At 42.1% G+C, this 13547-nt stretch overlaps 1 protein-coding gene across 4 annotated transcripts in view; it reads left to right on the forward strand.

The window, feature by feature from the left end:
• Nucleotides 1–13547, forward strand: part of CTNND2 (catenin delta 2) — a 925778-nt gene that overhangs the window by 870310 nt on the left and 41921 nt on the right. For all 4 annotated transcript variants that reach the window (XM_042953082.1, XM_042953076.1, XM_042953088.1 and 1 more), the window contains 2 exons: nucleotides 5399–5609; nucleotides 10786–10870. In XM_042953082.1, the coding sequence (XP_042809016.1) occupies nucleotides 5399–5609; nucleotides 10786–10870 (296 nt within the window). The remainder of the gene's footprint in view (nucleotides 1–5398; nucleotides 5610–10785; nucleotides 10871–13547) is intronic.

Consider the following 13547-nt stretch of genomic DNA (forward strand, 5'->3'; position numbering starts at 1 on the left):
GACATGTGAGTCGTCAGAAAGACCAGCTATCCAGCGGACTCTATGAATGATCAAAAGAGATACATAATCAATGTAGGAAGGGACTCCAGTGACTTCTGTGATGTCGGCCACCTTACAGCGGCTAGACCACAAAGCCCTGCTCAATATTGCTGCCACCGACGGGGAACCGAGTAGTGGTGCACAAACCAATACCACAAATAAACGTAATGAAAATAGAAGCAGAATCATAAGCAGACAGACAACCCAGGAGCAGAAGCAGCCAGCAGGAACGGAGCCCTGTGGCGCCGTCACGAAATCTCCACCAGCCCTCGTCTGCACTTGCTCTGCAGAGAGTGCCCTTCTTGGACAGCATAGTTGCTCAGGTCCCCAATTCCTTCTGCGCCTTTGTGGGCCCAACACTCTAAACGGATGACTCCAGAAAGAAGCATTCTAAAGAAATATTTTTATTTTTCAGTTTTTTAGAGATTCTGAATTTAGAAAACTAGCTCAACAAATCTTTTTTTTTTAAGAGAGAGGAGAGAGAGAGAAAGAGAGAGCACAAGCAGGAGAAGGAGAGAGAGAGAGAGAGAGAGAGAGAGAGAGAGAGAGAATATGAATCTCAAGTAGGCTCCATGCTGTCCGCGCAGAACCTGACTCAGGGCTCCATCTCACAAACTGTGAGATCATGACCTGGGCCAAAATCGGGAGTGGGATGCTTAACTGACTGACCCACGCAGGCACCTCACAGCAGATCTTAAACACTTAAGTGTTTAAAGGGAACACACAGAGACACAGGTAGGCACACAGGTGCATGGAGGAAAGGGTATCAAAGTTACAAAGGTTACAGTTAGTCTGTCACTGATGGAAACTCGGGGTATTTCTTACACACTCATAATATCTCCGCTGGTCATTTCATACCAGAATTGCACACCAGAAGTAATGTTATTTTCACCAGAGACTAGGTGACTTAGAAGAAATGACCCAAGTATGCGTCTCTACCAGGAACTTGAGCAAAACGGAGCAATCTGTTCATTGGCAGTGGTGGTGGTGGTGGCGGAGTTGTGTTTTGTTTTGTTTCAACCTGAGGGAGCAGCGTGCTTTTCTTTTCTTTTTCTCACATGCGATTCTACGACAGTGGCTACTGGGGAGCACAGTTCTTGCAAATGGAGGCAGGCCAAGGCACCCACTTTGCTCTCACAAATCTGGGCGTCTTTGGAACCTGATGACCAGTGGGGTCTCCCTGATGGAACCTTGCTGTGTTGTTCTCCCGTATCACATATCAGGTTAAATAATTCTGCATGTTTTTGTTTGTGCGAAGAAAGTACGATAGACTCTAACTTGTCCACTATTATTAAAAGTTGTAAATTCACTTGGTTTTCACGACCCACCTCGTTCCAGCGAGAGACTTCTGAACCCTTTTTCCTCCACTTCTCCACCACCACCAGTGTTTCACGTGTCAGTTTCATCCTGGGATTCTCCATGATGGCTGGCTGCTGTCCTGTCCCTGACCCACAGCCACCTTTTTGTGGTCACAAGTCCTTGTTTTCGTTCCAAAATATTACAGTTGCCTGTTAATTGAATCATTCTATGAATGAATCATTCTGTGACTTTCAGTCTGGGCCGTCCCATTCACTTGTTTTTAAACCAATCAAATCCAGAGAAAGGGGGAGTGGCTCCCTCTGCAGTGGTTGCTGATGCCACTGGCCTTTCCGTGGCCTCAGCGATTCATTCTAAGACGGAGGCTCCCGTGCCTCCTGCCAGACTCAATGCCAAGGTGACACCTGTCTGCTTATGATCTCCTTTGCACCCACATGCATCCCAATGCACCACAAGGGCGCCGCTGGGCTCCAGGTGTCCTTGACATTCCAGACCCATGAAGAACCTCCAGTATTCCTCCTCCAGGTTCCTAAGGAGATGCCATCCATCTGGGCATCCAGCCACGCTCCTCCTTAGCCTGTGAAGAACCTTCCCTCTGTCCATCTCTGTCTCTGAAACCAAACTGAGACAAAAAAACCGACCTGATCCCCTTCATGGTGTTAGACTGAAAAACTTGCAGTTTGGCTCACCTGCCTCACAACTTTTTCTCATTGCCTCTGTGGCACAAAAATTAGTTCCTAAAGAAGGTTAACTCCTTTTTTCCTAATGTTTATTGATTTAGAGAGAGGGAGTGAGAGTGCAGGCAGGGGAGGGGCAGAGAGAGAGGGAAAGAGAGAATCTCAAGAACTCCTTTTTTTCTAATGTTTGTTTGTTTGTTTGTTTGTTTGTTTAGCACAAACTGGGGGGGGGGGCAGAAAGCGAGGGAGAAAGAGAATCCCAAACTGACTCCATGCTGTCAGCTCAGATCCTACTGATGCAGGGCTCCATCTCATGAACCTGAGTCAAAATCAAGAGTCGGATGCATAACCAACTGAGCCACCCAGGCACCTGAGGATTAACTCCTTTTACCTCCAAAGAAACCTCAGACCTCAGAGACCCAAAAGCTTGACTGGGGGGCACAAGAGGGAGTACCTCTTATTTATTGGTAGCAGCAAAGGCTTCTTAGCTCTTTCTAATGTTTAGAAACTTAGGGAACAAAAAAAATATGTGACATTGAATAATTATAGGCAAAAGCCACCTTGTGCTGTAATGCTCAGAATTTCAGCAGAAGTTCAGAGAAACAGAGTTTTATTGTCAAGAGAAAGACTACATGTTTCTCCAAACTTCAGTCTTTCTATTCTGAAACCTTCCTTCTTGCGGTACCAGAATTCTCTTTGTAAGATATCAACCTGGTCTTGGAGCTCCCCTACCTATAGAACAAAATCTGAATGCTGACTTGCCATGTCAGTCCCTCCATGGTAACCCCAGTGCAGTCTCCCTTCCCTGGACTTCTGTTATTAGCCTGCCACACAAGGTCACTTATGGCTGTAATTATTCTATGCTCCTGTTTTCTCTTTTCCCCACCCAATTAGCCTCCAAGTTTCTGAACACACGCACATGCACACACACACATACACACAGCTATTCTTGCTACGCAAATTTCACATGATGATAGGATTCAAGTTCTAGTATGAGAAGACATCTTTTCTCAGAAGCATAATCGAAGGCTAAAACAATTGTATGCCCTTTAGAGGATTAACAAACTTTGTCCAGAGGTTTTCCCCTCTATGGAATGATTTTACTTGATTTGTTTCTTCACTTGGATGGTCAAAAATTTAGACGAAAATGTATCCCTCCACATAGACTAATAAATAGATATATGAAAAATCTCCAATTGTCCAGTGAAATGTCAGTGAACTGTATTGGAAATACTAGAAATAAAATCATTCCAATGGGTTTCCTTGACAGGTGGTGGTAGGTAATATATGGCGGTGACTCCTATCATTCTCCATGGAATGGAAAACAGTGTTTATACAGCGTCGTGGGGCAAGCGGGGAAGGCTGCTCTGGGAGGAAGCAGTTGCCTGTGTCACCTGAATGTTATGGGGACACCTTGTATTTCATTCACGGCTCTTGGATTTGGAAAGCATGCAAAATGAAACACACCTTCAAATTTATCTGAGATAACTTTTTAACTGACAGTGACAACAAAAACTGGAAAATGCTGCAGCCGAATCTTCTCTCTCTTTTCATTTTTGCTTTCAACCTCAGTGATGTTCAAGGTCACAAACAGTCTTCCATACTCCGTCAGGAGCGTGAATGCCCCTGTATGCCCAGTGATTGAAATAGCTTTCTGTTCCCTTCCTCTATCACTTCCCTGAGGAAGAAAAATTTTAATCCATCCCCCCATTCATCCATCTTCTCACATCTGTGGAACTCAGATTTGCCTTACGATATAATCTCTGGGGGTTAATGACCTGATGAAGCCCCGGCATGCTGAGCTCAGCAAAAGGAAGATCTTAGCCAGAGCCGAGTGTGATTTAATGATAAATACATACAGCAAGTTGCTCAGAGAACTGCCCATGCACAAAGGATCTTCTCCTAACTATTTCAGATATTGTCTTTAGAAAATAAATATGCTATGCTTGGGGGTTTTCAGGCAAACCATTTTTGTCAGATACTTCTCAGCTACCATCAAGTGAACGAAGACATTTTCCTATTTCAGTAATTTAGACATCAGCATTTTTTTTGGCCCAGGCTAAAATAAGCCACCTAAACATAGGATAAGAGCAGATACCAAAATGACATGGGCCTATGTTTTATTTATTAATGCCTGGAATGGAGATGTCATTGCCTTCTCCCATGAGTTCCCTTTCCTTACCCCAGGCACCTCGCACTGGAGGATTAAACAGCAGAAGAGGCTATCCTTTAGGGACATGTATGGAAGAAAAGTATTTCAAATGGCTTTCAGGAGCTAGCTAAATATGTCTAATTGGGGGATAGGAGACAAGGAAGGGATTTTAATTTGGACACGTGCCAATTCCATCTGAAAAATTTAAGAACAGCCAACTTTGCTACAGGCACTCATTTACTTAGTTCCAGAAGTAAATTAATGGAACAGAATTGGAAGCTGCAGGTGGGATGAATTAATGTCTTGCAGGGTTATTGGAATGCCTAAAATGCTTTGTAAACCAGAAGTACTCCATAAAGATGTCATTATAAGTACCTCTATCATTGAGAGCAGCAAGATTAATAATGATGAAGCAAATTAAGGAAGCAAAGTTGGATTTTATTTTCTTTGTTTTTCACACAAAGGGGAATGTGTCAAATTAGTAAGTGTTATATGGTAGAACCAGACAATAAATCCCATCAGAGAGACAGGTGGATCATTGGGTTACCAGAGTTCCAAGGACACCTAGTTATACATCATTTGGAAAGCCTCTCTCCCTTGCTTTGAGTGTTTCTCTTTGTTTTATAAGGGCCAGAACTCGGAAGTTACGTATATGATCATGCTGTCCATATGTTTGTGGTTTGACTCTGACTTGTTAAATAGTTCAGGCCCCAACGTAGTTCCCATCAAGGTATTTTTGATGTGATGTTCGAATACCATATGTTTTCTTGACTTCAAGAACCACTGACAGCTCACATCTACAGAGTCCCACATCCTCAGTACTCCTCGTGTTTTACATACTTTACACACTTTTACTCATTTAATCTTTGCAACAGTGTTGTGAGATAGGTACCGTTAGTGTTCTTGCTGTACAGGTTTAAAAAGCCTAGGTTTACAGTCATGGACTAACTTGCCCAGAAATTCTATCCCACATCCATCAGAAAGTCCATGCACTCACCATGAGGGAAAAACTGTTCTCTGTATGGGTTCAGTGGCCCATGCCCAACAGAGCAGTGACCCAACAGAGAATTTTCAGTGATGAGAAACAGACAATAATGCATTAACGTGGCCTCTTGTGTTCTCGGTTTTTCTCCCCTGTTCCTACCATCGCCTCTCCCCTCGTCTTCCATTCTGGCCTCATTTCAATTCTTCCCTTGACTTTTTTCTCCCAAAGGCAAATATGCCATGCGAGACCTCGTCCACAGGCTTCCAGGTGGGAACAACAGCAACAACACAGCGAGCAAGGCCATGTCAGATGACACGGTGACAGCCGTCTGCTGCACCCTGCACGAAGTGATCACCAAGAACATGGAGAACGCCAAGGCCTTACGGGATGCGGGCGGCATCGAGAAGTTGGTTGGCATCTCCAAAAGCAAAGGAGATAAGTAAGTCGGACGGTGACTTCATATCACTGTGGAATGGGTATTGGTAGAATTGGTTCTAAGTGTACGCGGCATCCATTGGTTACGGGTAACACTGTTGAATGTCATTGGATATTCAAGAGGAGGCAAAGAGCAAATGGTTTCCAGGCTTCCCACCCGTGGTGAAAGCTGATTTTAGCTGGTAGTCTTGGTGACTGCCGTGATACTGGAGAGATACATTTGACAATCCAGCATGCATACACTAGAAAAGACAACCCGCGTAACCTGAGTATGTGAAAGTGTTTTGTGGTTGCTGTTCCTTTGTGGTTGCAGGCCCGGGTGTTCATGATGGATCCACACCCTTGTGCCCTTTCCCTCGTCGGCTGTACGGAGCAAGCCATGCAAGGAGGGTGAGGGAGCACACAGTGGGGAGCCCAAGAACTCATTGCTGACCTGCCATCCTTCCATGCTAGCCACGCGTTTGAGGCAAATAGTTTAATTTAACAAGTCACTATGCCTGTCCTTTCCAGTCTAAAACTGAGGAAGGGGCTGCCCTAGTATCCAAGACGTGATAATCAAGTCTTAAAGCATGAATAGAATTTTGCAGAGGGGATGGTGGTAAGGAAGGACTTCTACACTAGTGGAATAAAGAAAGATAAGGTTCTGTGTCTGACCAGCCGCACTTCCAGGAAATGGAAATGTCCCCCATTTGATTTAAGAATCAATGGTATCTTGCTGCATGCAACCAAAACATATCTTCAGAAGCCAGGGTGTCAGTCTATCAGCAAGCTGTCAATGTTACAGAAACATTCACAAACCTTAATTAAATTTTGCCTCCTAGAAATCCCTCGATGTAATCAATGAGATTAAGAGGGTAAACCTTTTGTTACCCAAGGTCTACTTCTTGACTTTCCACTCCCTGCCTCCCCCCATTTCTTCACAACTAAACGCTAAATAATTTTTCTTCCATTATTAAGGGCTGTAAAGGATGTACTTTGAGACTATTTGGAAATTCTCTCTCATTATTTCATTTGATTCAGGATATTACCATTGTATAATAAAAGAAGTCTCTGGTTTCTGGTTAAGACCTTCAAATAGGTTCAATCAACAACTTAGGATTCGAATACTTTTTTATATCAAGTAGAGAAGCCCCACTGGACTCATGCAGTAATGGTGTCATATAGATAGTTGGCTTGAATTGTATGTTATTATGTTGTACTTAAAATAGATTGCTATTCTACATAAACACGAAACCACATGGTTTTCTTCTTCATAGAGCTTCTGTAGAACTTTGGAATCTCTAAGTGAAATGCTTACCCGTTTTGAACATTAAGAGCTTAATATGTCAATGCTTTTTTAAGCAAACACACACACACACACACGCACACACACACACACACACACACACACACACAATAAAACCATAGTCCACAAAACATTCTGACCTATTTGTGCATATTCATGAGATGTTCAAAGATTTTTTTTTCTCTGAAATGTAAGAACAGAGAGTTTGAGGGTGGTCTGGCGTGTGTTAATTTCTTCCAATTGTGTGAACATCCTTACTGTAGCATACATCACTAAATGGGCCTTAAAGAGAAGAGGTGTTTTTATCAGTCCTATGGTCAAAGAAAATTACTTGGTGAAACTAACTTAAAAATCATTTCAGGAAACCATCCATGAAAGAGTGTGTATCCACAATGCCAGTCCAGAAAATGGTCCTGATAGGTCTTGTCCAATCTTGATTATTGTTAATGGGAAGTTTCTTTCACTATAGATGATCTCATAACCGTCCTTTGAGTTGACTGAAAATTTCTTTTAAGAAAGTCATGTGTTTCATTTCATTAGCCCTTGCCCTTTTTTTCCAAAGTTAATAGTCGAGATTTACACACGAGTTGAATAAGCAGCACTGAACTGGGTTGAGTCAGGCATCTTCCCTACTTTCCTGCTTATCTCAGCCGTCCTTCCATGTGATTTACCTCTTTTTTATATAATGACTAATTTGGGGATCAAAACAAGGTTTTTATAACTGCAGATAGCCTCATCTCCCACCTACACTTGAATTTGGTTACTGCTTTTCACCGCCCTTAAAAGGAATCCAGAAGAACTGTTCTGAATCTTAACACTAAACTCACCACTTATCACTCGATTCTGTTATGACATTAGGCGCTGTGATTCCCAAGGCCTTCGACAAGTTTTAACAAAATAGAAATTCTTTATTGAAAGGAGAGTTTTTAAAATTGGGGATTAATCATTGAAAAATGGAGGGAGAGCAGTTTGCTCTGGTTAATTTGTACAGATCTGCCCTCCCTAAAATGTCCTTAAAAATTATTAACAGAAATCAGTTTAATTCAAACCTGATTTGTAAATTCCAGATAGCATAAAGGCACAGGTGGAAAAACATGCCTCTCTACGACTCTCCATTTTTATGTATTTATGTGTTTTACTTCTAAATATACAGAAATTTAAATATGCCATGCCATTAATGAGTCGGACTGGTGAGTTGCCAGTCATAGTCTGTTTGAACTGTACAACTCATTGTTTTTGCTAATACAACCACCAACACTGGGGTTCTGGGGTCCTGCGGCTTTGAGTAGCTGTGCTCAACACCCACGATGAATTGCACCAACGGACATCCTCAGTCACCCCTCATTTGACAATGTTGGTGAAGATCAGGTGTGGTATAATCATCAATGACTCTTATAGGAATCTTATACTTACTATTTTCAAGTCTGGATAACTTAAATTATTCTTTTCACGTCATTTTAAACACCCATTATGGACATCCTGTCACATCTATCTCTTTCAAAAGTACATTTGGGGTTTTTTTTCTAAATTTAACAATTATATAGGAAATAGGGTTGACTGTGTCACTGCATTTTGTCATGAGACAGAAAAGCCATTAACAGTCTCAACCGTTACTTGTCAGTAAGGAACTGTGTATTGCAGCTTAGGTTATAATCACTTGTCACATTAGAAACACTCAATTGTTCAGTCCTTCAATCAATAGTTATAGTCTTTCAAGTAGAAGTTGCTATGGTATCAGTCTAGTGATGGGTCAAAATTAAAGTATAAAAAAAAAAGCAATATGTCTTTGACCTTTGCATGTTATGACCCTGTGATGTGTTGGCATTTTAATTGAAAGGTTAAAACCTGCTATTCATTACACATTTGTAGTCTTTTTCTATTTTGTACCCAAGCAAGAAGGAGAAACAAAAAAATTACACTGTTTCTGAAGAATTTTTGCATGCTGTGTCTCGACCAGCTTACCACTATCTGAATATTAATTCATGTTCCTCAAGAGTTGCTTAACTGTTGTCGTGGACAAATATCTAGCTAACAATGATAAAATACAGCAACACATAACATTTAACCTTTGATCTGCATTGATTATATAAGGTTAACACACACCTGTACCTGTATCCATGAAAAGCTCTAAATTCTCTGTCTTTAAATCAAAGGAACCTAATATTAAATGTAGCACATGATACTAACAAAAATTCTGAAATCATTTAGCAACCATGCATTTAGTAAAGGAAAATATGTGTGTTACATATATACGTTTCATCTTTCATAGTGAAAAAAATTGAATTTATGAGAACTCTACTTTTTTTTCTTTTGAAAACGCATGATATAACTAGTGTTTTCAAACACAGCCAAAATTGTATTTCATCTCAGCGATAAAAATAGTAAGCATGACTGTTACTGTCACCAGTAAGCAAGTGGATGAAGGAACCTTCAACTTACTTGGTCTAAATCACAAACTTGAAGACCCAGGAAAATAGCAGACATTTAATTGACCATGTATTAACATCCCATAATTCCATCACAAAATGCATGTCCTCACAACCTCCACTTACTCTGGCTCTCCTAGCCAACCTCAACCTCATCCCATCTAACCATCTGCTCACTTTCTATTTATTTCAAAAGCCATTTTATTTCAAAGGCATTTTTGGTCCCAACTCAGATTTTATCTTCTGGGAATCTTTGGGCCACTGCCCCACTGGTCAGCTTCAGGTGGGTTCACCTTGGAGTCCTCATGAATGGTTATGTCCTGCCCGACTCCAGGAGTCACCATACACATAGACCAGGGGTCAGCAATCTACAGGCCAGGGGCCACATCCCACCTGCTTTTGCACTGCCTGCTTTTGTAAATAACATTTTATTGGAACGCAGCCACATCCACTCGCTGATGTATTATTTATGACTCCTCTAGCGGTACAGTCACAGGGCTCAGTAGCTGTGATCGAGACCATATGGCCCTCCGAGTGGCGTATATTTATTATCTGACCCTTTACAGAAAAATGCGCCAGCCCAAGACAGGCCACAGTGGCACTAACAGCCACTAGAGGGTGCAACTGTTTATGGAATTGGCCATTAGAATAAAGAATCTACAGGTAATTAATTAATAGCTTCCGCCACCACCAGCCAAAATAACTTCCAAGAATGTGATCACATTAAAGCAACACAGATTTATTGACCTCGTGTCTGTTTGGAGACACAGGTTGGCACCGACCCAAAGTCGAAATATTTAGCTGTTGTGTGCTTCATAACGATTTTAAAGCCATGACTCAAAAAAAAATGGTCCGCAGGATGGAACTTTAATTGTACACAGGGCTTTACTTCTAGATGCTTATGCCTTCCTGTATATACATGTGAGAGAGCACGCACACACATCTTCCTTCGCTGCCGGTGTCTTGTGCGTGGTACCATCGGCAAATGGAGAGCAGCTCCCTGTAATCACGTAGGCATGCGGAACCAACACTATACATGCTCTCAAGCTTCAGCTGAGAAAATGAAATTTTTTTTTTCTTCTTGCTGCTACACAGATATTACACAACACTGCCATTAAAACTCCCAAATCTGGCCCTTCCCGATCGGTGTGTTTCTCTTCTTTCTTTTCCACTTTATAGTCAAACACTAAATTTCCATTCAGACTCAAGGCTCTGCTCTTCCTTTTGCATTTTGAAAATTCTTTGCCAAACTGACTGTGTTCCTATCTCTTGCCCTCGTGGGTGTGCCGATGAGAGGAAGGTTGGAGACTGGTGGACCATCCCTTGCACTCCCAGGGGTGGGAGGGAAAGAGCCGGGAAGCCATACAGATGTGGTTTTTTTTCTGTAAACGCTGGATCCTGATGAGTCAGTGTCAGTCTGAAACCCAGCTTCCCCACTTTTACCATCTTACGTGTCTTCTCTCTATCAGACACTCTCCAAAAGTGGTCAAGGCCGCATCTCAGGTCCTAAACAGCATGTGGCAGTACCGAGATCTGAGGAGTCTCTACAAAAAGGTAAGATTTGCTTGACCTTCTTGGTCCCTGGTTCACACAGACCCTGAGCCCAAAGACAAAATATCTGGTCACAACCACATACATTATACATATGGAAAGTGCTTGTCCAACAGTCCAAGTGACGGAAACACAACTAAAAAGCAGAACAGTCAATGAGGAAGCAGGAGAGAGGGGTCAGCAAGTGTCCCCGAATATACACTAAGATCCAAGAACCTTCTGGATTAGACAGACCCATATGCATAGGGTCTTACCCTAGATTGTCTCACGGAAATGAAAGTAACTTTGTTTTCCCAAGCTTCCATATTGTACAATAGACTAAAAATTAATGAACTGAGCGATTTTGCCAAAAAAAAAAAAAAAAAAAAAGAAAGAAAGAAAGAAAAAAGAAAAAACAGGCATCAACAATAATGGTGGAGAGAAGACAGAAAAAAAAAAATGTAAAAAGCAATTCAGGAAGCCAAGAAGTGTCACAGCCCAAGAGCAACGAGGAGAAGACCCTACAGCCTGCCCTGTGTGCCTCACCCATCCCTGAGTTACCGCCCAGCAGGAAAGGCCTGATGTTCCTAATGATGGGTGCACATCAGGAGGCAGAGGCTAGGCATTTGTCCTACACACTCTCAGGAGGCAGGAGGGAGTTTGTATCATACATGTTGCAAGGGTGTTCATCCCCAAAATGGTTTCAAGTGTAAAATCATAAGGGGAAAATGTCACATCAAGAAATTTTGCTCTCTACCTCATTTCCAAGTGATGGTAAATAAAGGGTGTATAACTTTTCCTTTTAGGGTTAGAAGGGGAGAATTTTTTAACAATATGTCTCAGAAGTTGTTTCTGTTGTTCTTGGACCAGCAAATGTGGATAGCTTAAAGGATTGATGATCCCATGATAGATTTGAGTGGATGGACCGGGGAAGAGACCATCGTTAATCCGCAGGGAGAGTAGTGTAGGCATTGATCTCCGTAGGGATTCAGAAAGCTTAAACAAGACTGGGGTGGGGGGCCTGGGCTTCCTCAACAACTGCTGAGAGTACCTCCTTACACCCTCTGGCCACCGGCATGAGAAGAAGGAGGAGCCAACGTCACTGCTGCCTTCGTCCCCTAGCCTGCCATTCTTGGGTTGGGAATGTGGGGCTGCGGCAAGAGGTCACATCACAGAGACCAAGACCTATCTTGCCAGAGGGAAATTTTTCTAAGCCAGTGGGAAAAGAGTAAATATTTAATAACTGGTTCTACTAAGTTGGAGCCTGTGTGTAGACTTACCCCAAGGTCTTTCTATCTATCTCCCTTATGCTCTCATTACTTTGCACTTCGAGTTTACAAAGTTTAGCCTATATATTTCTCTTTCAAGATTTTCCCATTTGCTGAGAGCAAGTGTGTTTAAGTTGAAACCGAGATGGCAAAACGCAGTGTTAGGGGAGTGTTGTAGATTAATTATATTCTTTTCTAAATATTTGGCACGTTAGCGTAAGCCCTTCTCTCAAATGTTTTGGGTTACGTTTTGTTTCGCTTGAAATTCACATCCCAGAATCCCTACTTCGTTCCTTCCTGGACTCCTCCAGGAGCCAAATGAATTCTCTCCCAGGGCAGGATCCTTCAGCTGAACAGGCAGCTTGGCATGAAGAACGCGCTATCAATTAGAAGGGAGCTGGTCGTTCTGAATCGGTGGCTCCGGAAGCTCGATGAAATATGACTGCCTCAAATAAACTCCACTTTCCCTTGGATCCTGAACATTTGTTTGCTGAAATACACCTTCCCCTACTTATGTGCATCGAAGGGGAACTGCTTTTAGAGACTCTACAAGTTATTTGTTGAATACTAGTATAAGTTTGCCATCATAGTTTCTTTCTGTGTCGGTAGTACAGTCCAGAAAGTGTAATTGTCTTTTAATTTTCATGAAGGAGAAAAATGTGTTGACAGGAATTTAATGGAGCTAAAAATCAAGAGCTAAAGATGATTCAAAATGTGTTTCGTGTGAGGACATTCAAGGAGGATGAGCTGGGGAAACGGATGCCAATGTTTTCAGTTGACCCGTGGTGATGTTTTCAGTTGACCCATGATTTAAAAAGGTGGAGAAAGAGCCGTTCTTAATAATTTCCAAATTAGGCGGTTGTGAAATGAAATGAGGACCTTTATGCTCAATATCATCATAGCAAAGCTCACCGTTCACAAAAGCTTTTCTTTTTGAAAACTCCTTTGGTGAGACGACCAGATTCATTCATGCTTGTGAATTGTTTTTAATCAGTGGGGAAATAGATTTCCTTTTTGTTCTTCCTTGACAATTTGCATATCATTGAAAAAATGTCTGATCCGTATCTTTTAATTCTCCACGCTTCAAATCTGTTTATTAAACATCTATCGTAGGCTTAAAGGAAGAAGAGTTTCAGAGAAAAAATAAGACATGGGAAGTAGCTAATGTGGGTAAAAATGAAATATGGAATGGGGCACCTGGGTGGCTCAGTCGGTTGAGCGTCCGACTTCGGCTCAGGTCATGATCTCACAGTTTGTGGGTTCGAGCCCCACATCGGGCTCTGTGCTGATGGCTCAGAGCCTGGAGCCTGCTTCGGATTCTGTGTCTCCCTCTCTCTCTGCCCCTCCCCCGCTCATGCTCTATCTCTGTCTCTCAAAAGTAAATAAACATTAAAAAATTTAATGAAATATGGAATAATTACTAGTAACTTCAA

This window comes from Panthera leo, chromosome A1 (genome assembly GCF_018350215.1).
Source record: "Panthera leo isolate Ple1 chromosome A1, P.leo_Ple1_pat1.1, whole genome shotgun sequence".
Taxonomy (NCBI): Eukaryota; Metazoa; Chordata; class Mammalia; order Carnivora; family Felidae; genus Panthera; species Panthera leo.